The 23,944-nt window shown below is 41.8% G+C and overlaps 2 protein-coding genes across 3 annotated transcripts; one reads left to right on the top strand and one right to left on the bottom strand.

Moving 5' to 3' along the window:
- The first annotated feature begins 718 nt into the window (after positions 1-718).
- IRAK2 (interleukin 1 receptor associated kinase 2) lies at positions 719-15,578 on the top strand. The gene is made up of 13 exons (XM_084530967.1): positions 719-966; positions 1,373-1,552; positions 7,093-7,263; positions 7,962-8,068; positions 9,499-9,693; positions 10,056-10,120; positions 10,574-10,688; positions 11,402-11,511; positions 11,867-12,062; positions 12,584-12,646; positions 13,109-13,309; positions 13,477-13,993; positions 14,366-15,578. Exons 1-13 carry the CDS (start codon positions 810-812, stop codon positions 14,482-14,484), a joined length of 2,196 nt encoding a protein of 731 aa, XP_084387093.1. The 5' UTR covers positions 719-809; the 3' UTR covers positions 14,485-15,578.
- Positions 15,579-19,449: 3,871 nt separating this feature from the next.
- On the bottom strand, positions 19,450-23,918 carry GHRL (ghrelin and obestatin prepropeptide). 2 transcript variants are annotated; one of them, XM_084530965.1, is made up of 5 exons: positions 22,161-23,918; positions 21,856-21,992; positions 21,275-21,388; positions 20,709-20,817; positions 19,450-19,840 (listed from the first exon to the last, which is right to left on the bottom strand). In XM_084530965.1, the coding sequence occupies exons 2-5, from the start codon at positions 21,973-21,975 to the stop codon at positions 19,821-19,823; spliced, it is 363 nt and encodes a 120-aa protein (XP_084387091.1). In that variant the 5' UTR covers positions 21,976-21,992; positions 22,161-23,918; the 3' UTR covers positions 19,450-19,820. The 2 variants fall into 2 exon arrangements, with proteins under 2 accessions (XP_084387091.1, XP_084387092.1); XM_084530966.1 differs by having other exon boundaries at positions 23,267-23,918.
- Between the last annotated feature and the right edge of the window lie 26 nt (positions 23,919-23,944).

The raw sequence follows: 23,944 nt of genomic DNA, 5'->3' as shown, positions 1-23,944 counted from the left end.
CCCTTGTGAAACGTTTTGCTGCAAGCTATGATTAGAGCCAAAAAGAAGCCATAAACACTGTTAAATGAGTTTTAAACAAAAGTACGCAAATTTTATACCTTTTTTTCCACCCTCATTTCCCAATGTGACAAAGCAGAAGATTGCATTTTTTTTTCCTTTTTCCCCTCGGTACCCAGGGGACAGAGGCAGCAGTGCTGTCACCTCCTGCTGGTGCCCGGCTCCCTGCAGCACGGCCTTCCCTGTCCCACGCCTCAGCAGAGACACTGCTGCGGGGAGCGGCTGTGGGAGGGAGAGGGGCAGGCGGCGGCCGAGCCGACAGATGGGATCCTCGCGGTGGGATGCTACTGCTGCCGAAACGGGTCGGTAACAAGATATTGCCTTCGCGTTACGGTATTGTCAGTGATAGCACACTTGGGATGTGTGTTTGCCTTTCGATATCCGCCTTCGTGCCTCACTGCTCGCCGGTTCCCTGTAAGCAGCTCCCAGCCTGGCGGCGCTCGGGGCTCCCCCGGCCCTCGTAACCCCGGGACCGGGGCTGCAGCCGCTGAGGGGACACAGTAATAAATAAGTAAGTAAGTAAATAAATAAATAAATAAATAAGTAAGTAAGTAAGTAAGTAAGTAACGAAAGTAGGTCGATAGGAGCGCGGAAAGGCCGCCCCTCCCCGTGAGGCTCCTCCCGGCTCCTCCCGGCACGTCAGCGGCGGGGGCGGGCGGCCGCTGGAGGAAGCGCCCAGAAAAGTCGCCCCCGGCCGCTCCCGGTCCCCTCCCGGTCCCCCCCCGGTGTCCCCCGGTGCCCCCCGGCCGCCGATGGCGGAGTGCGGCGCGAGGGGCCCTCAGGCGATGTCCCCGCGGCGGGCGGCCCGGGCCCCGCCGTCGCCCTACGTGCACAGCATGCCGGCGTGGGTGCTGGAGGACTTCTGCCACAAGATGGACTGCCTGGGCGACCACGACTGGATGCGCTTCGGTGAGCGCCGCCGCCCGCGGAGCCGGAGCCGGAGCCGGCCCCGGGCCCGCCCGGCCGGGGTCCCCTCAGCGCCCGGGGCCGTGCGGGGCGGGGGGAGCCGGGACACGGAGCCGGCCGGGGGGAGGCCGCGGGGGGAGGCCGGGGGCCGGGGGGCTGGAGGGGGGCCGGGGGGGGGCCGAGGCTCCGCCGCTACCGGTGGTTTTTGTCCCGGTACCGCTCAAAGGAATGAAGGCAGCATCTCCCTCCCAGGGAGGGGGTCGCCCTCAGGCCCGTAGCTACCTGCCGGCCATCCTTTTAAAAGTGCGAAATTGGGAAAAAAAAAAAGTATGTGTGTATGGCGCCCCGCCGCCCTGTCCGCACTTGGTGTTTCTCCCCGTTCTGAAGCGAATACCTTCCCTCCCGCCAGCTTCCTACGTGATCACCGACCAGACGGAGCTGCGGAAGATCAAGTGCATGGAGAAGACGGGGATCAGCATCACCCGCGAGCTGATGTGGTGGTGGGGCGTGAGGCTGGCCACGGTGCAGCAGCTCCTGGACCTGCTGCAGGGCCTGCAGCTCTACCGGGCGGCGCAGGTCATCCTGGACTGTGAGTAGGGCCCCGCGCGTTGTGCCACTGCACCCAGACACAGCCCAGTGCCCACCTCTCGCTAGCTGAAGAAGCTTTTGCTGGAAACCTCATACTCAGATTCTAAAGTTTCTGTGCTGATTCTTCATTTCTACTCTTGCAAATAGAACTTGAGGTGGGCGAGCAAGAGATGACACAGAGGAGGAATCGCTGGTTCCCCTAGCTCATCATCCCGCCTTTGTAGCATCCCTCTTGGATGCTTCAAGAGTTGCCAGGGGGAGCCTGGCTGTGCCCTGAATGAAGGGCAGCTCTTTAATGCATCAGACAGGGCTTTACAACAGAGCTTAATTATGAATGTGTTAATTTTTCATACGTTCTTGTTTCCCAGTGAAATTTAGTCATTATACGCTATCAACAAAATCAGGGTAGAAAAACGTATCATCAGTCTGCTTTCCTGCATGAGAAGAAAAGTTACAAAAAGGCTTCTCGATCAGCTAATTTGCTATTCTTCTCACCTTTCCCCAGCTTGCTGTATTTTAGATTTACCTTTCCTGAAGTAGGATGATCAGAGTTTGAACACAGAATGCCTAATTAGGGTAAACCATTGCTTTGTAGAAATCAAGGCGCTTTTAAATATATTATCCCTTTCCATTTTTCTCCATTGAGAGTTATGTTTAAATTGCAGCTATCCTTGTGCATAAACCAAATTGTATCATAATTCAGTTCTGCCACGAAGTCTGTTAGCCCCTGGGTGACACACTCAGCCTTCCTGTCCTGAGCAGACCATGCTCCCCACTTCATACACATTCCTACTCCAGGTCCACCTTCTTGGGAATCAGATGTTTGTGTGGGTTTCGCCTGTTCTCCAGAGAGAATTATTAGGAAGAAAAATAAGATTTTTGTTATGTGGCCAAAAATGCTTAGAGACGCTGTGGGAAAAGGACAAAGCTTGTGAGTGCGTGCACTTCACTTGAACAAGACAGAAGACTTGTTCAGTGCCGGAGCACTGCCTGCTTCTGGCCTGGTGTGACAGGGAGGCTGCCAGCTCCTCGCTGCAGGGGTTGCATCACCAGCGGCTGTTTCGCAATAGCAGCCTGCCTCCCCAGGGCAGGGCCACCGACAGTCAGCGCCACAGCTGGCACTTGCTGCACAGCAGCTACAGGCATTTCTCATGGAAATTCCGGTAATGTGTTGTGGTTTTCTTGCCTCAGCATTTCTTTATATAGCATTGCTGGTTTTCTGTAGGCTTCTGGCATTAGCGTGACTTCTAACCTTTGGTTTGGGACAGCAAAAAATAACTTTAACAAGGGTATTCTAAATTTCTGTTTCTTGAAGAGGAATGTTAAATACTACAGCACAAGTGTGCTTCAAGTAAATTCTCTTTGTATAAATCAAAGAGCTACCACGGTGATGCTCGGTTATTACAGCTGAGTTTGGTGTCACGCCTGTCAGCCTTTTGATTCAGCAGACCCACCTCTGACTGAATTCAGTCACATCATTCAGCTCAGGAGACGGGAACAATTCCTCCTTGCTCTTCTGCAGAGCAACCCAGAGCTACAGGAAAGTGAATTTTCATCTGCTTTAATTAGTATGTCAGTAATCCAACTGTTAATTTAGTCACAGTGACTGTGACTTTGAGGGTCCAGTCTGAATGGACAGGACTGGAAACATATTTTTCATCTATTTTTTGTTTTTATCTATTTACACCGAATAAATTTGATCTAGATATCACCAAAGCTGTAAGCCTGGCTCCCCCCAAATGATATTTCTGTGGGTGCTCTGGAGTAGCCAGTGGCCTCTGTGATGTGGTAACTTCTTTTGCTCTGTGCCTGTCGAGTGTTTCATGCAGTCAGTTCCTAGTCTAGAAAGAGAGTTTCCGGGGGCTCTTACATAACGCGGCGTAACCAACCACACTTCAAACGCTCATCAGTTACAGCCCTCAGCCTCCTGCCCTGCAGAGCGCGTTCTGGGGCTCACCTGTGCTTACAGCTGGTTTATTTCAGTGTATTCCTCCACAGAGTCCATTGACACTTCTGTAATCCCACTTTGTGTGTCGTGGCTAAATTAAAAAAAAAAAAAAAAAAAGTGTGCATTCACCTCCTGAGAAACATAAACCAGTCAGTCAGCAGTTTTTAAGTTTCAGTTTTTATCACTAGGTAATAGCAGAAACAACTCTCACGATAGAAATTATGTTGTGGGAAGTCTGCTTTTGCTCAGTTAGGTATGATGCTGCACTTTCCCATGTGGGTTAATTTTGCCCTTTTGTGGGGAAAAACAAAGAACAAGAAGCTGTAGAAGGTGTAGTGGGTTTTCTCTTCTTTTACAGGCCTTTAAAGTAAGACCCCATGAGCAGGTTTCAGACTGAGATGAGTTCAGCACATTGCCCACTGCTTACACAAGAACCAAGTAAGATTTTCTCTGTAGTTATGTAAAGTGCAAAGAATCAGGCTTCCAAGCCAAGAGCAGCTTCCAGTAACACCACCTTTAAAGATACGGATACAGAGCAAACACAGTGCAAACAGAAGTAATCGTTGTAACTGCAGAGAAACATTCATCATCCTTCTGTTTGTCTGACTGGCTTTTCTTTTAAGTGCTATGTAAATACCACAGTGGCTTGCACAATATGCACCTGACTTCAGCACCTGGTAGAGGAAGGGTTTATCTGCTTTCTCTTGTGCTGCTGTGATTTACTTCTAATTTGTCTGTCCATCCATCTCCCACCCTCTCCCTCTCCCTCCCCCCCTTTTAAGCTTTCTTAAAAATATTTCTGAGACTTTTTGGACTTCACTTTACACAGGCAGCAAAAATTGAGAGGTTTCTCCCTGTTAAAAGTAAAACCCGATCAACTTCCTCCAGGCTGGAGGAGTACACGTTGTGACTTTTCCAGGAAAGCTTGCTTTCTAAAAACTGTAGTTGTCTGATGGAAATAATCAGCGGTCTTTATCGTTGTCTCTGCGGGCTAGCTAGGACTGCAGGAAAGCAAGTATTATGAAGTTATGGTAAGAAATGGACGTATCCAATCTCACTCATTAAGACACTGAGCTGATAAAACAGGCATCTGACATCCCTTCGTTTTCCTGATTCCTTCTGTGATGATGGATGAACTACGAAATTGGACTGTTCCAGCCAGGACACTGCAAGGAGCTAGAAAGGGCTTTGGTTTGCTCCTGAATTCCATAGGGCAATATGAAGGTTACATAAAGAGGGTTAGGAAACTGGAGGAGACGAATCTTCTGGGCTGATCCATTTTTAGTTATGTTTCTGGATGATCAAGATTTGCTTTTAGCTAGTGTTTTATTAGCTAGTGTTTCCTGGTTTTAACCCGATATGGACATTCTCCTGCACTGAGTCAAACAGAAGCTCTCGGTACCGGCATCTTCTCAAGTTCAGCCAAACCTTGTGTCTTTACCCTTGACTTCTGCTTTTATGTCTGTATCTGAATATTCTTGCTCAGGCGGTGCCTCTCAAGCAGCGGTGATGCAGTGCTCACTGCTTGTTCTTTTGGGCACTTCAGAAAACGAATTGGTCCCAACTCCAGTGGTTCTTATGTCACCATAACTGTTCAGTCTGACTTGCAAGAATCAGACGTGCCACCCAGGTAGATGTTTTGCTGGCAGGCTATTAGCAGAAGAGTCCTCCCTCCCTTCGACAATTTCTTGCACCGCTCTAGTCCCACTTCTGGATGTCCATAATAATTTTTTCCTATCTTAGTTCTTTAGTTTCAGTGGCAACCTGTTTGATGTAAAGGAAGTTGCAAAATTCATGAAAAACCCTGAAAAATAGGTTCAAAGAGGGAAGTGATTTTTAATTGTAGAGACTTCTAGGTGAAAATACTGGGGGAAAAAAGCGATTTCAGAATACAGGGACTGCCAGTTTGAACTAAAGGCCCGTGGACTGGTTGATATTAATAATTTCAAAAGCCCCAAGAGTCTGTGATCTCATAGCTTTCTGGCACAGGAACAGAGACCCATCACTGACTTTTCTCGAGCGTCAGTTTGGCTACCTCCTTTCATTCAAACCTCTGTTCATAGGTGACATGGAAGAACAATGATGCAAACTGCAGACCGAAGTCAAAGAAAAAGGCTTGCCTGACAAAAACGTGCCCACTTCTCCTGTAGTTGCTCTTCATACTCCACGATGCTCCAACTTCAGCACACTGCAGCTGTCACGCCTCGCCTTTTCCTAAACTTCGCTTCTACTGAAACTTGTGTATGAGAAGCACAAATAGTAAATGAAACACACTGCTTCCTTCCTTCTTGTTTCAGATATTCCTAATGCTTTGTTTGGACATTTAAAAAAAGAACAAAAAGCCATTGCTTGATTTCAAATGCAAACAAAGCCTGTGGTTTTTGCTTCCCATATATACTATGCTCAAGATAAAATGCTGATAGAACAGCATGACAAAAAAAAAAAACACAACAAAACTTGTATTAATACTTGTGCCTATTCTCTCTCTTATCAAGAGAAAACATTAACTTTTCAAGTAAAAGATAAATATATTGCTGATAAAAAAAAAACAGGTAGAAATGAGTTTAGAATTATAACCAGGAAAATGCGGTCATTAGGCAGTAGAAAGTTCTTGTATCACCTCTAGTGCGCACTCAGCACGCCCAAACTCCTTTTCCACTTTAGTTTCAAATGTCTTCCTGGGTAGGAATTCAGATCCTTCTTCAGGAGATTTTGACAGCTTTGTATATCAGAGCATCTTGAATTTTTTTTACTTTTATTTTGTTCTTGTTCTAACTGTAGCCTAATTTAATTTTAATAATTTCTCTTAGATGTGCATGCTCTTCAAGTACCTGTAAGATGAAAGCATCCTTGTATTTCTCTTAATGAGATTTCAAAGTTGCCTTTTTAGGCCTGATTCTGAGATTTGGCCAACCTGTATACAGCATAGGATCGTATAGAGCTGTAGTGAGTCAATAATTTCGTGGTTAATTTTTCCTTATGTATCAACTAGTTTTGACCTTTGACTGTTTTTGTTTTCCCTCAGTTGTATACAGCTTGTTTCTTTCTGTTCATAAGTGAAAAACTGATTCTTTCCTGAAATAAATTCTGTATAGGTGTTTTCTAAGAATGAGCTTGTTCATGACATTAAAACCACACAACTGAAAATAGTCCCAAAATGTTTAACTGACTAAAACCGATGCAACTCTGTCAAAGTCTCAGTACCGTGACAATTAGCAAAGAACCAGATGTCTTCTTTAGGCTGTGGGATAGCTGTGGTCTGAGATCACTGGCTGAAGGGTGTTACGTGGAAAATGACAGAATAAATATGCTCTTGGTAATTCCTTATTCTAAGAGCTATTTTGCATATTCATCACTGATGTATATTTCAAGTTATCACTTGTTAATTTTTAGTAGGAGTAGTTAATGTCACGAATATGGTCTGAATTGAAACGCCAATACTATTGAAGCAATTTAACAATAAATGCAAGGTTTATAATGTTAATTGGAATTTATAAACCATTCTTCTAATGAGGATTATTTTCTGGTAACTGAGTAGAGACAGACTTTATTCTCCCTGCTACTCTTCACCTGTCCTTTGTTCTCCTTTGCAGGGATATCACCCTCCGGTACTACCAACTCCGAGAAAGAAGAGCTGGTAGAGCCACCTAAGCAGGAGAACATATCTTTAACTCCTACAGAAAGCAAAAATAAAGAGAGAGAAAATGAGATAAGCTTGTTGCCATCACCAGACTCTTCACAGCTGGGAATATCTCCAGCACGTGGTAAGTGAAGTAAGAGACTGATTTGCTTTGACACTGCAATGACCATATACACAAGATGCTTTCCTTTCGCTTTCAGTATAGTCCAGATGAATATATTGCTGATCAAAGTGGTCATGCTTTTGAATATTTGCCTTTTGCCTACTGCTGCTGAGCTGTCTATTCCTAACTTTAGCACACGGCCTCCTGTTCTTCCTTCCTTTAGCTCTCCTGGCTTTGAGAGATGCTGGCTATATCTATTCTGTGGGATCTCAAGAGTGCATTTCCCAGGCGCGTGTCTCGTCCCATCCTGGCTCCATGCTCAGACTAGATCTATGCATACGCTTCGTGCCCTGTGCCCCTCTCAATGCAAAACAAATCTGGGCCAGAAGAGAGCCCTGCACGTGCCAACAGGCCGCCCTGCCTGGGAGAGGGAGCAGAACCACGCGATGTGCTGACAAGAGCATCTGCCTGGCAGTATAGACATCGGCTCTGGAAGCTCCACGTCCCTGAGCCAGGACTGGAGAGAGCTTCGTGGTCATCTCACAAAGAGGAACCAGGAAAATAGTTCCGTATCTTCACACAAGATTTCAAGTTTCAACAGCTTGTCATAGATTATATCTGGTTATGAAATTCAACATAATATCCCACACCCTCATAATTAGTCACAGGCTGCGGTATTACCCAAATGCGTATTTTCAATGCTGGTGATTCAATTTCAGATGCTGTTTCTGAAGGAGCCTTGTACTCACTTCCTTCTCCGCCACCTCCCCCAAGAGATCTTTTGAGATCCTTACAGTCAAATCCTCCCGTCTCATCAAGTGTAAAGGTAAATCCCTTCAGTACACATTGCTTACAATTATGCCAATTCCCTTTATGATGTTGTTATTTTCAAGTCAAAGTTTATTCCTCAACTTGTATAAAATACAGATCTACTGAAAAAGTGGGTCCTTATTACAAGATGTTTAGACTGAATATAATACTAATGCTTCAGTTGGCTTACTTATTTTTTTACCTCACTTTATATTTTTATTTTTTGCCAGTGAGGGATTAAAATTAAGAGTACTGCATAGCTGAGCGTGGATAACGTGCCCACAAATAGCAATTCTGAAGGAATTTCCCACATAGATTTTGTGGCAGACATAACGTTTCTGGTGTGATCATAGGACAGTGCAGTATAAGCAACTGACTAGTCAGAATGCCATACTTTAAGTTTATGCTTAAAATGCGGTTTCTGCTCAAAACTGGGCTAGTGTCAAATTTAGGTCAGGTTGTCCAGAGCCTTGTCCAGCTGAAAAATGAAAGTCTCTAAGGATTCTACTGTTTCTCTGAGGTCCTGTTCCAGATTTCAGCATACAGCCTCCTGTTCTTTCTCCCTGCAGCTCTCATCTTTAAGGCAGTCTAGCTAGATCTGTCCCGTGAGCTCTCAGAGTGTTTCCCAGATCCATGTGCACACTTTGGCCCCATCCTGGCTCTGTGTTGGCTTCTTTTTTGTGTCATTTTGTTTGACTTTTTTTTTAAAATAAAAGAAACAAACAAAAAAAAGGATTCTGCTTTAAGACTTCTAACTCTTCCAAAATAACATGTTTTAAGAGTGAGTGCCAGACAGAGGAGAAAACTGCTACAAAGAACGCGGTAGTTTCAGTTCCTTGAGAAGGGAATTCACATCTCCAGACTTTAGAAAACAAGACGTGAAGTCTGTGTAAGCTGTATGGTTATATGTAGGCTATAGTGGAGTTCTAGTAATAAATGGCGTTAGGACTGATCGTACTGGAAGCAACTGAGCATTTTGCAGCTGATGCCAGATGCTTCAGGTATAGATGTGAACTTCCTGCCAGAACAAAATGCATTACAGCGTGAGGGACCCTCCTTCCTGATCCAGTCATTTCTTTCATTTCTTTATGTATGCACAGCCATAAAGATTAATGTTTTCTGCAGCTTAAACTCATGTCATTTCAGATAAACACGTGGACTTTTAAACAAAGCTAAATACGTGGGTTTTTTTTGGAAAGGTGGAAATGCAAACTGGTAACTGTTCTCAAGTCTCTTCTACTGTGCAAAATATTTCCATCAGCAAAACAAATCAACACAGATACTACAAAGGGAAACTATTGAGGGGTTGCACAGTACTTTGCACGATTTCTTTCAACAATCACAACGCTCACTTAGACCATGGAAAAGAAAATATAATGTGTGAACAAGAAGGAAAAAGCATACAAATTTTCATGATATGAACTTGTTTCTTCTTCAAATCTGTAGCCCTGCAGCGCTTCAAGTCCTCAGCAGGAGACGATGACTGATCTCCCCAGCGGGAGTCTGCTGTGGACCCAGAAGGAAGTTACTAATGCCACAAATGGTTTCAGTGACAAGAGTAGAATTTGTGAAGGTACTTTTGCAGATGTCTACAAAGGTCAGAGGCACAACATGGTATATGTCATCAAAAGATTGAAAGAGGCAAGTACTCCACTTTTTATTTTCTCCCTTTGAAGGAGATATCTTATGAGAAGTTCTCGAATATTAGCAGTTGTCTTAACATCGTATGGGCAGGGAACAAGAACTGTTATGCAAGAGGAGAAGTAAAGGAGTAAACCTAGATGCAGCAAGCACGTGCAAGAGAGATTTTACTCACGTGGGTAGATCTCTTCACTTCATCTGCTGTAGCTACCTTCATCATTATTTAGATTAAAGGTGTCTTTACATCAGTTTTTGTGCTAATTTTCAATTATTGACTGTGACACAAAATTGTCATCAGTGTTCTGCCTGTTTTCTAAAGTAGTTTGTCCATCGAGATTCTATTGCATGTTTCCATTTTTCAGATGGAATGCACAAGCCCAAATTCCACCCAAAGGTTCTTTCATACAGAAGTACAGATTTGCTTTCGGTGAGTGGTTGACTTTCACAGGCAGTCTGCATGTGGTGTGCTGCTGGGATGTTTGGCCTGACTTCATGCGTGTATCTCCCAGGCACTGCTGGCCTCTGCTGGGGACAGCGGAGTTCTGCACTGCCTTTGTGGGAGCCCTGGGGAAACGGCACGCCTGCGGCACGCCTGCCAGTGATGCTGCAGTTCCCTGCTGAGTAACCAGTCCCTTGCCAGACCTTGAGACTGTGAGGGATGGTGCCTCCTGGTGCCCTCTGGTTGCTCAGAACAGAGCTGTGCTATCATCCTCTCCTCTGCTGCTGGGTTAGCCTTCTGCAGGCCCACTCACAGCCATTCTGTGCTTCCGGCAGCAAGACAAAATGTAATTTACAATGGCCTTGAATTCAGGAATTTATTGCAGCTCAAGAATGTATTTTTTGTTGTTGTTTACAAATCGTTGTTGGTCTGTGCCTGCAGGTGTTGTCACGTCAACATTTTGCAGCTGCTGGGTTTCTCAGTAGAATCTGATTTGCACTGTCTGATATATCCGTACCTGCCTAATGGATCACTACAAAACCAGCTTCAGTGCCAAGTAAGCAATAACATGGGGCTGTTATCTGTCTGTTCTTACAAGTCCTGTCGTGTTACTGTATGAAAAGCAATTAGATCTCTTTCACTTCTAAGAACCAGCCAAAACGTACCCAGAGAAGTTGCCTGTAAGTATGAAAAGGCTCTTTTTTAGTTTTTCTGCAGCATAGCAGATCAGGTCAACGGAAAGCTTCTGCTTTGCAGCCTTCAGATTTTTGAACTAATACCTAATCTGCCAAGTGTGCCTATCCACATTGTAATATCAGTATCATCCTGTAGATTCCACTGTCATTTTCACTGACATAACGTTCTACGATGTTTTACAAGGTCTTAGAGAACAGTTTGAGATGTTCATACCTATTGAAAGAGCACTTGCAGAGATCATAAGACACAGAAACATCAGGAAAACAATCCACCAAAACCCGTACTGTGCCTCCATAGCGGGCAGTACTGGATGCATTTTGCAGAAGCATGATTGTTGCTGTATCTCTCTCAGCATGTCACATGGCAGACAAAATGTGCAGCACAACGTGAAAGAGTAGGTTCCTTCCTGGGCCTAGAATCACCAGTTTCTGCATTGGATGAAACTTCTAATGTAGGTCAGCAGCAGATCTGCTTATGATTGCAGTGGGACTAAAACAGTCTTTCACTTGCAAAGCTACTACTGCTTTGTAGGTTTTCATTCTAAACAAAATAAAATTTTTCCTCCCTTTGCAGGATGATTCTTCTCCCCTGACCTGGGAGATGCGAATTCGCATTTCCAGAGGACTCATCCGAGCTGTAGAGTATTTACACAATTTTGGAATTCTGCATGGCAATATCAAGAGGTGGGGGTTGACATACCAGCACATTTTTGTTCACCAGGATTTCTTTGACAACAGTGGCTGAAAGCTTATGTAATTTTGCAATCCATTTGCAATGCTCCCTCTTGTTCTGCAGGGTGTTTAATTTGTCTTATCTAAATGAGGGAAGTCTATTCTTTTGAAATCATTTTCTGAGTGTTTTTTCTTCTCTTCTCCCTTTCTGCAGCCTTTATCCTTTCATTATTACACAGCAGGCCAAATGCTGGGAATTCTCCCCCTCAGGGCTTGCCTTAAATTTCAAAGTGTAAAATTGTAATTTCTGACATGAAATTAAAGCAATTACTTGACCAGTATTGTTATTTGTCTGTCTTAATCACAGCTCAAATGTCTTGTTGGATGAAAACTATACACCAAAGCTTGGACATTCAGGTCTGCGATTGTATTCTGCTGATAAAAAATCAGAGTGTACTATGATGAAAACCAAAGTCCTACAAGCTTCTCTTACTTATCTGCCAGAAGATTTTGTCAGGCATGGGCAGTTAACAGAAAAAGTTGACATATTTGCCTGTGGTGTGGTATGTTGCCTTTCATCATGTTCTGTTGTGTTTTTTTGATGTTTATAGACAGGAAAACAGATGTATGAGCATGCTCCCCATATAGTTGTTTTTTCCTGCAATTTCCTATCATTGTTGCTAACTATATAATGTGTTGAAATTATGTTTTTAATTCTGTTCCCATTCCAAATGTACTTAAGTATGTGGCAAAGTGAGGTGAATCTTTTGAACAACAAAATTGTTACAGGTTGCGAAAAAAAAAAATTACAGCTGGTAGTTAAAAAAAAATAAAATAAAGATTTTAGTTAAATTCTCAGAAGTCTTACAGATTTGCCACATCAGCTACTACCAACTGTTGGCTTTAGAGGTAGATCTAAACTCTCATAAATATTGCCCAAATCTGGCATTATTAAGCCATGTGAAGTGAAACCAGTAATTTCCAAGTGCTCTGGCAGTTCAGTATTTCTGTACTTACAGAACTCCCTTGTAAAGACAGAATTTATTCTGAACAAATTGTTTTACCTGTCAAATATATTTTCTAGGTCTTAGCAGAGATACTGACAGGGATTAAGGCACTGGATGAAGGAAGACATCCTATTTATCTGGTAAGGCTAAGCAGACACTCCTGGTTTACCATCTTGTTACATGAGGGGAAAACAGTAGTATTCTTATTTATAATTTCCAAAGAGCTTAGTAATGTTCAAACAGTCTCAGAAAACAAAGGATCTTAGGTTTCTGATTTCTTTACCAAATGTTTGAAAAAGTTGTCCAAAAATGCTGCTATATACAGTGCTGATTATTTTTCCTTCTTCTAGATTGGCATAAGCATAGAGCAGCTGGGTCTCTTTTAGTGAATTTGACATCAGACACATGCAAAGAAAACCATTGGCCTTTTCTCTCCCATGAAAACAAATATTCCTGTCACTTGCTTAAATGGAGACTAATAAAGCTTTTAGATCTGTAAACCGGCAATTAAGAAGCAATAATAACAAACAAAAGGGACAACTCATATTCCCCGTGATGCGGATATGTAATGTCTCAGTAACATGTCTCTTTCCTTTGAACAGAAAGATATGATTGCAGATGAAATTAAAACAGCAAAAGAAGCCTCATACCCAAAAGTCAAGAATTTTGAACAGCTAGCTGCCAAGGAAATATGCTGTAAATATCTAGACAGGAAAGCAGGAGACTTGCTGGAAGAGGTTGCTATTGATTTTGCCTCAGCCATCTGCCTTTGTCTGAGAAAGAAGAATTCCAACATAGCAGAGGTAATTACGTTTAAAACATGACACAGAGATTAATCTTCTTGACAGAAAGGTCTAAAGCTACATCATTCGTGCCCAAGCTATTTTGGAGATCCTTATTCAGATAAGAATCTGTGTAAGCAGGGGTACAGGGATTATTCTCCATTCACAGATTTTGTTGTTAAAAACAGGTGCTTGAAATTATGGAAACGGCCGAAAATAAATTAAGTGAGCATTACATCTGTGGAGGCAGTACTTCTGGATTTTCCACGAACACTCCAGAAGAAACTGATGACGAGACAACTAATCTCAGCATGGACGTGCCTTCTGCGGGGCAGAATAAAGAGGACAGTGTGCAGCCAACAGTCCTGACAAGTGCCAGCCAGTGCACGCCTTCAGTAGGAGCTGTGTCACTTGACATTTACTGCGGACCGATGTCAAGGATCCCTTGTGAATCAGATGAATCAATGAATTTTATGTGGAATCCTAAAGACAAATCGACAGATGAGCTGTCTAACAACAGCTGTAACAATTCAGAAAATATCGCAACCTCTGATGCCAGGATAAAGGAGAAGAAAACTGCAAACGGACTCCGGGAAAGAAGCGTGGCATGCATCAGAAGTGATGACAACTTAGAAATAGCTTCTGCTGCACAGAGCACCTTTCAACAAAAAAATGCAGACCTTGACTCTTCATGTTCTTCACAAGGTAAATCTAGCTAAGTCTGAAGGGTGGGTGCAGAACATTCAAGCATACAATCCTCAAGCTGTTTTGTCAAAACTGACCGTGCTCCTGTTGTGATAAGCCAAGTCTTTGTAAAAGTGCTCTGTAATATAGTAGCAGGAACAACTTACTCTCTCTTCTCCAGAATTGCTTTTCTTCCCATTTATAAAAACCTTTCAGTACTACTTTCGTTATAACCAACTACTTGATTATGATTTTACATCTACATAAATCTACATAATGTTCTCTGTTTCTCTATCATTGTTCTTAGCCAGAATTTTTTTATTTAAAATTACTGTCTATTCCTTAGACATAGATGCATTATTTTCTCAACATTTGGGCTGTTTTGTATTTCAGCAATAGCCAGAGAGACATCATGGAAAATAAAGATAAATGACCGAAAAAAGAAGCTAATGGAAAATATCTTACTGTATGAAGAAGACAAATTAAACAGTTCTGAACTTTTTGAATCTTAAACTGGATGGATTTATTAGCAGTGACCAACTTTGAAGAAGAAACAAGGACTGCTTCTTCATTAGAAAGATGGTAAAAGTATACCTTTCATGTAAGATTAAGTAGCACGTTTGGATCGGAAACATTAGCCCTCCAAAGGAAACAAAAGTGAACCCACCGAGAAGAATACAAAAACAGCTTTTCTAAAGGAGATCTAAGCACAATGCTACTCTGTAAACAGAAATGCCTTCTTTCTTCTTGTTTGCATTATATAAAGATATGGCAAACACAATTGCCAAAATAATTTAAGGTCCTTTTGCAGTGTATTTCAGAAAGCATCCACATATAATATGTCTTATTAAAAAAATTGGAGCCATCAAATTGACAGGGCAAGTATTGATCAGCAATCATTTCACAATACTCATTGTTATCCCATTTATACAGGGTTACAGATTTGTAACTCTTTCAATCTCTTCTCTTTGAAGAGATTGAAAAAGCTTTCAGTTATCAAATGATCTACTTGATATAATTATAGTTCCACATACTGAAAAACACTGCATTACCAGAGAAGGGAATAGTTCTCAGATGTATTCTGTATGACCCAATCTCAATTTGAATCGCACTGGAAATAGTTATAAGTAAATAATTAAAGTTGTGTTAGTCTACTATATGGGCTGCTCTAATATATATATAAGTGACACCATTGGAAGTCTGAGTTTCACTGTCAGGAGATAGAAGACAGTGCTTAGTACTTCATAAGGGTATTTTTCAAAGTTATGTTATCTAAGCGTTCTTTAAAACATTATTAAGGTTTCTTATTGTTTCACAATTGTGAAATTGTGAATTGGTGACTTGTATATTTTGGATAAGGAACAAAATTTTAATTTAAAATATCTTTATTTTGTCATAGGTCAGTTGAAGTCTGATGTATTTATTTTGGCAATGGGTAAAACAACCAGTGAAAGATGAGCTAGTAAGGGGACCTATTCATGTACCCATACTCACTAAGTATTCTCAGAGAAGAATCGTTTTGTGTCTCTTGGCTTACCCAGCTACTGCAGCCTTGAGGTCAACCTCAGCGATCACTCTGAAAAGAGAAGGAAAAACAAAAAAACAATCTTGTCTGCTGTCATACTTACTATCAAGTAAAAATGCATTGAAGAGACTGTCACTTTAATGACTGTTCATTTGTATTACTGCTTGCATTTTTACTCTTTAGCAGTCTAGGAAAATACAGGTTTATGATGAGCAAAAAGAACTATCAGGCCATATAGCTCAGCGTATTGACACACATCACTGCTGCTGCCTCAGCACAGCCAATAAGGCCTGGGGTACAGAAATGTCTAAAAACTTGTATCAGAATTCATGGAATGTTTTCTTAAAAAGCAAAAAAAAAAAAAAAAAAAAAGTGTTTTCTTATCTTTACATGAAGGTCTCTGAGTAAGGCTTCATTCTTTCTGTATTAGTACAGTACCTACTTTGCTGGAGGTACTACTATGATAAGAGTGTTTTAACTAACAATGAGTATTAAAATCATCTACACATTTATCAAGTGGATTTCTACACTAAAAACTACTACAATCTTTATATTTAAGTGCCATTGATGCTGTCTGTATATTTTCCAGTGCCAGTTGTTGGCTTTTATTTATTTTGCCATATAAAAAACAAGATAAGGCTGGTACTGACAAGAAACATTGAATAGATTTGGATTAGTCGGTAACTGCTTAATTCTGTTTGAGGTATAAGTAAGATACTGCACAAGGATGAACATTTAATATTGTTTTTTGTGGCTAAGTTTTGGGAGCTCTGGAGGTAGCACCTTGGGTCTCTGCAGGGAGGAGAGCACCAGAGCTGGACGGGAGACCTGATTCCTCTGAACAGACAGTGAATTTCGACACGCATGTCTAAAATACTTTAAAGGTTTTGTTCCCCTTATACTGCAGAGCAAAAATACTGGAGCTGTAAAAATAGTGACAGAATCCAGCTGTTACTCTATGTGAATTTTAAAATACTCTGAGGTAATATATATCTTGTAGGGTTACATAAGCGTAATGTAACATATGTAATGTACTGCGTAGTCTTACAGTAATGATGCTCTGTTACACAGCTGCTGGCTATTCAAAACGATGTAGGTTTTAGCCTCAACTTGTCAAGTTTGTACTCTCAGTACTATTTTGGAGAATAATAAATTAAAAAAAAAAAAAAAAAAAAAAAAAAAAAAAGCCCTGTCTCTACATCCTGCTTTTTTGTGAGTCATAGCACAGACAACTGCCCTAGTCCAGCCTCCTGAAATAACGCGCGTTCACGGTGAAGCGCCTCAACATCTTCGTTCGCACCTCATCATGAGCTCACGCTTCATTAACGAGCCACGTGCCTGGCGCTAATTACCACGCGCCTGCCGCCTCACGGCGCTTCCCGCCCAGCCCGGCCCGGCCAATCGGTGCCAGGAGCCGCCCCGGGACAGCCAATCGGCGCCGGGACCCGGCCGCAGGTCCCGCCCCCGGGCCGTCCCGTGAGGGGGCGGCCTGCGGTGCGCGGAGCGGGGCTGGGGGCGCCTCCCCGGGCCGCCTGAGGGGAGCTACCTGTGTCTGAAAGCACGAAGCTTTAGTCATAGTCATATAAAAACACACACAGAATAAAATGACGTGGTGTCACTGCTCGTCATCAGTCAGTCCCACAAAGCTCCTGCCAACAGCAGTTTCCAGCCAGTATTTGGTTCAGTCACCAAAAACAAGCCCGGAAAGGCTCCGTGAGTCTGCGGCTGGGCGAGCTGGGGGTGTTCGGCCCGCAGAGGAGGCTCAGGGCAGCCCTTGCTGTACTTCGTAATTGCCTTAAAGGAGGTTGGGGCGACGTGGGGATTGGGCTCTTCTCCCGAGTACCAAGTGATAAGATGAAGGGAAATGGCCTCAGGTTGAACCAGGGGAAGTTTAGGTTGGATATTAGGGGAAATTTCTTCACTGAGATGGTTGTGAGGTGTTGGAACAGGCTGCCCAGGGAAGTGGCTGAGGCGCTGTCCCTGGAGGTCTTCAAGAAATGTGCAGATGTAGAGCTTAGCGATGTGCTTTAGTGACGGACTTCAGAACTAGGTTAAAGGTTGGACCTGATGATCTTACAGGGCTTTTCCAACCTGAATGATTCTATGATGCTATGGTAAATGCAAGTGTAAATTCATCCTTCAGGTTTTACTCATCATTTCCTTTTTCTGCTGTTAATTACTCTTGGGAGGGCAATCTAACGTCATCCGTGACTTCTGGTGCTGTTCCCAGCACTCCGACTCTAGTCACGAAGTAATACCTCTCCCTGGAAGTCTTTCAAATCTTCACTCACTGGTCTTGCAACGAACTGCAATGAAAAACATCATGGATTGTGAAAGGACTTCTCTTTACATAGGAAGCTGGTGTAAAAATCCTTTGTTGCAACAGAATTACTTTCCTTTTTTGCTTTGCTTACTGTATTTGGCTGCTTCCTGTAGACCATCAGGCTTTTGAAAAGGCAAATTTTTATCTGAAGTGAGGCCATGAAGCTGTAATGTACATCAAGTATTTTGTTGTCAAAACGAGTTGTATGCTCTTTAACTATTTACCCTAGCTTTGTTTGTATAACTCGGTAACGTCGTCTGAATCTCATTGAATATCCCGTGATGTCTAACTATCAGCTGATACTACCATATAAATAGACAAACTCTGATGTGTTTTACTCTGAGGTTAAGCGTGATGAGAACAAAACTGTAGGGAATCTGGCGGTGACAAAGTGTTTTGAAACTGATAGTATACAAAGTGCACATCTTGCATTAAAAACAAACCAAAAAATGGTTCCAGTGATTATTAGCCCATTTTCATGTGGAAACAGGTCACAGGTGATGCTATTTAAGAGAATTTCCCTTAGCTTTTAAGTTTTTAACCTGCTAGTTGAATTTCCATTATTCTTCACAGTTAGCTAGAGAGCTCAAAAGTAGTTAACTCAGAAGAGAAAGGTGCTATCTTTGAACTCTCACTAAGTTTAGTCTCTATTCTCCAAATCAGGTAGTAATGATCCCCATCCAATGCTTCGTTCTTATCTTTAGCTATCGCTTTACTGCCATCTGCAGTGATGTGGAACCATTCCTGAGCGCTTCCCGGATCTCTCTGCGGGATTCACTGCTTTGCTTACTTATTCTTCTGCCTACAAAGGAAGAGAGACTGTAAAAAAAATTCGTTTGAACAGATTATTTGTAGAATCTGCTGCTTCCTCTGCCTTCTAGGCAGATAAGCACATCGGACCTATTTTGTCCGTAAGAAAGCAGTGCGTTCCTAGGCTATGCTACCCTCTTGAGGTTGATGTTGTATTTGCAAAATAGAAAATACTGCACACATTTAGGTACAAAGGGGTTTTTGTTTGTTTTGTTGTTTGGCAACCTTAGAATGTTCTGCTCAACAAGCTGCCCAATTCTGGTTTGCCTTCGGGTGGAGTATGTAACACAAGCCGTGCTGGTGGCAGCAGAGGGATCACTTCAGCTGGGCAATTAATTCTGTGTCAGGAAAATGAAACACAGCTAAGAACTGTCCGTTGCAGTTGTGTTTACCCATATCACATCAGCTTGTTCAAGAGTACTTTACAGAATGTCTTGAGGAGTGAAGTCCAAAAAATCTTCACGGATTCATCAATCTCCATAGGGGCATTCGTTTAGCCTTTTTGGAAGCATGCAAATGCTTAGGTACAGAAGAGAATATGTGCTACAGTGGAGCATACTGGTGTATGCGCTTGTAGCACCAAAATTACCTTGTTTCCCTCTGATATTCAGCATTAGTATGGAGATAGTTCTGAATTCAAGTACATTAACTGGATTATTTTTTTTAAACTGGAAGAGATATTGGATAATTTCTCTGATAATATCCATGTTAACACCTCCATTGACAATTTGGCAACTGAAAGTTGATTCCATGTGCATCTAGTTTGCAGTTCATTACGTGAACTGTCTAATTTGAGATACTCTTAAAAATAACAAGTAATTGCAGTTTCAGCATTAGCTTTATTTTCTATTATAGATGTGTACAGAAGCATAAGAAGATGTTTCCATCAGTTCTAGATGAGTTTCATATAGATTTCAAGCACGTCATTTAGAATAATCACAGTAGTTACTAAGGAAAAGAGGAAATAAGCCTACACATCCACCTGTAATGAACATTGCCCTGTACTATTTTTGGTTGTAGATCTTGTATTTTTACTTAAAAGTCCATCTGTATGATGTCTTTTTGTCAGGGCAAACTACACAGGTTCATGTACTTCCTTCTTCTTAAAAGCTGTGAAATCAGTAGTAATTGCATTTTAAAGTAGAACTTAAATCAGCTCATCAAGTGCTGTGGTTGTCCTTCAGCTTGCCTCAGCTTTTCACTGGAGTTTCTAAAAAGGCAAAAGATAGATTATTTTGAAAACTGTAGTATTCTTCTGAAAATCCTGTTTTGATAATCTGTCCAGAAGTGCCACAAGCGCTCAAAAGAAGACAGAAGGCAGAAGCCTTTCACGTAGTTACATTCTACAGGGGCAGGAATGCATAACACTATCTTATCTGTGTAATGGCCACAGAAGTAGCCTTTCAGAAGGACTTTAGAGAAGAACAGGGAAGAGCTTGGGGCAGAATCTTGGGATCCTGAAAAGGAAGGTGAAAGAGGAAGCCTGAGGTGATTTGTAGTTGGAATGTGTAATACAGATAGGAAGACTGACATACACGTTAAAAGATTTGGAAAGGAGAGCTTAATATAGATGAGTGCAAATAAAGAGAGAAAGGCTGTAAAAGTAAAAAAATAAATAAATAAAAAATCAGTTTGTGGTGGGAGTTAGTCATTAGAACTTTATCAGTGAAACAGCTAGAGCCATTTTAGTTAACGATAAGATATCGGTTTTGACACGTTTTGGCATGAAAAGTATGAAGGACATAGCTGAGAAGATAGGGAAATGCTGGGAACTGAGGGCTTTGGGGAAAAAAAAAGAAAAAAAAAAAAAAAAAGATGGGCAGTGTAAGGAAAGGAAGCCTTCCCCTGCTTCCTAAGGTACTCTGATGTGGTTGTTCAAAGTTCAATTAAAATTTTCTGCATTTTCTGAACATCAGATATTTTACCAGTTCTCATAGTGGTAACTTCTGCCCAATCACTTCTAAAATGCTGCTATGATTGCTTTACATAACAACTTAGATGATAATTGTATCATATATACATGTATGTATATATATATATATAAATCTCTGCTGCTGCTATGATTTGGTTGAAAGTACCTTTAGCATTGTCTTCGAGAATGTCCTGTAGCATCTTCTCCAGTGTTTGTCCATACTCTTGATACTCCTCTTCTGTTACCTTGACACCAATTTCAAAGGGAACATGAAACTGTAAAAACATTAAAAGACAGAGTTTAATGGACAATTTTTGGACCAGGACACTGCAGGTTAACTTCATGCATGTGCATGATGATGCACAAAAGGTATAAAAATGTTATCTGTTCCTTTAATGGTGCTGAGGCATGTAATCGGTACCTGACAAACACAGTACACAGCTGCTGCAGGCCAAACTGCACAGCAAACCGGAGGAGAGAAAACAACAAGGAACTCGTATTGTTATATGTTAGCTCTGAAATGTAAGTGAATCCTTAACAGCAGATTGGGATCTTAGTGCAGATAATTTTAAATTATTTCATACCATCAGTGCTAGCAGATTTCATGTGTCTTCTACTTGACTTTCAAATTAAACCTGATAGTGGCTTTCAGATGTACTACCTCCTGTGACAGAAGGAGTATTCCCACCCCAAGCCCATCTCCTGAACTTGTATGTGGGCACAAATACGAACCTTGAGTTCAATACTGTCGTTGCCATCTTCTGCCCCTGTTTTATCTGCATCCCAGAAGCCTTCTGTGCCTCGGCGATGTATTTTTGCTGTTGTTTTTGTTGGATCATTTTGTTGCTAGAAAGCAAGCAAAATAACATCCATGTAGTCTTTCCATGCTCAAACTACTCTGTCGTGGGGAATCATAACCCGTAATTAACAGATACTGCCAATTGGGTAAGGGCATCAGAGGCTTCTTTTAAAGTTAGGTGGCTGTGTTGGTATAGAACAACAGCACTGCTATCGCTGCGTTCACTTTAACGGGGATTGGGTTTAACAAAATTATGTGGTTTAACAAATTATTTAAATGGCTGCTCTGTCTTCAGTTGTTCTTTTTTTAAATGATTCATTCTTAGTGAGTGAGATTAGTGTATTCTCAGAGCATGGATTCTACGCTAATGGTTTGTTACGGTAGTTCTCTGGAATAACTCCTTCCTCCTCCAGAAACTATCTTCTAAAACCTACACTGAATGTTGTAAAGAATCTGGGCTTTAAGGAATTATGGAGGAGGACAATTTTGAAAAAGTATTATTCACAAATTTTACCTGTATTTTTTTAAATTCAGGGCTTAAAAAACTAGAGCCAGCCAAAGCAGTTTCTGTCCGGAGGATGTTGAAAAGGAGAATTCCCAGCAGAGTACCTCTGAGAAACATGATTTTTTTCATTAGGTGGTGTGTCAAACCTAAAAAGAGAATGAAAAATTAAACTCATTTTATAATCTCTGTATTTAATTGATTCCCAATCCAGTGAAAATGTTTCTCCTGACTTGAATGACTTGAAGTCATTTCTAAAAATGAATGTGAAAACACATTTGTTCCATGCAAAAGGACAAAAAGAGATTACTACTTACAGTGATTTCTTCTGTAACTAAATTGTAATAACTGCAGCTGATGGAGCCGATGGGTTAGCAGAGAGGAATTACACAGGAAAACCAGCAGAAGCCAGAGATCCTCCAACACGTCACTTGGGTAGTTTTGTAACTACACCAAACTGCTGCTTTCCGAAGCGTTTTATAGAGAGAGGAATATTTGTTCTGTGCCATGACATTTCTGGAAATGCAGCCTGATATGTACTCACATTCCTTGGAAACTCAGTCAGCTTGTAAGATAACAAAATCCACAGAAAGGTGGAAACTGCATACATCTGTTGCTGCGTTTGTTTTTATTTATAATGAAATGGTGTAGGGACTGGAGTGAGAGGTTTTGTTTTTGTTTTTCTTCCCATGGCATTAATATTGTTCTTTTTAAAAATTAATGGCTGTAATGTGTATTTTTCAAAAAGGAAATGCCTCAAAGCGTTTTTATTGTTATCTGAAATGGGGTAACTGGGTTCTGTTTTATCAAATTTTGTTGTCTTTTGCTGAAAGACTGGAACTGAAGATGATACCTAGGAAACATTGCTTCCATTACTTTAAAAACCAAATGTTACATTGATCAGATATTGCATGCTGAAAAATGGAGAAGGGGTAAGATCCTGGGAACGTAAGGCAGCCTTTTCAGTTTAGCAGTTAAGATCTTAATAGAAATGGAAAATGAAAGAACACACTCCTTTGCTGCGTAATTTCAAAGCAAGTCTGAATGCAACGTTAAACTTTTAGACAACTTTGTGTGCATGTGTGAAGGCTACCGTGCATTTAAGCAAGAACAGGAACATTGCATGCTGCTTTGGTATATAGGGAGGTAATTAATTTGTGGTTTTGTTGGAGAAACTAGGATGCTATTTAGCTATTATAGATAGCCTCAGAAATGAGGTTCTTCTAGAGGAGAACATCATCCTCAACTAAGTGAAAACGAAGAGCATGCATTGGAACCATTACTTTAGAGAACAGGTCCGAAGCACCAAGGAAAAATGGGACCTTTTAGTTAAGTGCTTCCCCTTTTACGGGGTGTGAAGAGTGCTTCAGCTTTTAGCTGATAACATGCCGAAAACTGGTTTGTTTGAGCCTTACACACTTACCTGTTCCATGCCACTGCAATTCAGGCAAGAGAATAAAGTTCTGCCCTCAGTAAGACCTATTCCAGGAGGGGGTATCACTTGCCTTCACAGCTGTATTCAAACATGTTTTCATTTTCTTCCTTCTTACAGTGTGTACCATTAGACTCCAGTGGACTACTAACTTCCCATCTGCTACAAAGCTAGTACCATAGATGAGAGACCACCACACTGCTGCGTGTTTGAAGGTAGGCTGTAGACAAACCTGATAAGGCCCCCGTGAAAGATTACCAAATGCAGCAAACCAGGCTTTAAGCAATAAGATTTTATTCCGTTGGTATCCAAACAAAAACCTGAGGTACAGTACAGAAGTGTGGTATGGCTAAAAAAAAAAAAAAAAACCAACTCCAAATTGTATTTTGATTTGTTGATGTTGGTTAAATAACCAGGTTTGAGATTACCGTAAAGCAAAATACATATGCATTCCACTACTCCTTTCATCTTCAGGAAAACATGGAGACTTTCATGTACCCACATAAACCATGTTATTTTGGGGAGGATCTAAGCACCACTTCACTACTGCCAGGACATCACCTCCTGTTGGTAACTCCACCAGCCCTCCCCCCCACTTGAATGGCCAGAACGCTCGTCCCCGTGCACAGAAGGGTTCAGGCATCGGCACCGCGACAGCCTGCCTCCTCC

This window comes from Aythya ferina (assembly GCF_964211825.1).
Source record: "Aythya ferina genome assembly, chromosome: 10".
Lineage (NCBI taxonomy): Eukaryota > Metazoa > Chordata > Aves > Anseriformes > Anatidae > Aythya > Aythya ferina.
Note: the sequence above shows the minus strand (reverse complement) of the source record. Positions and strands in the feature narration are given on the sequence as shown.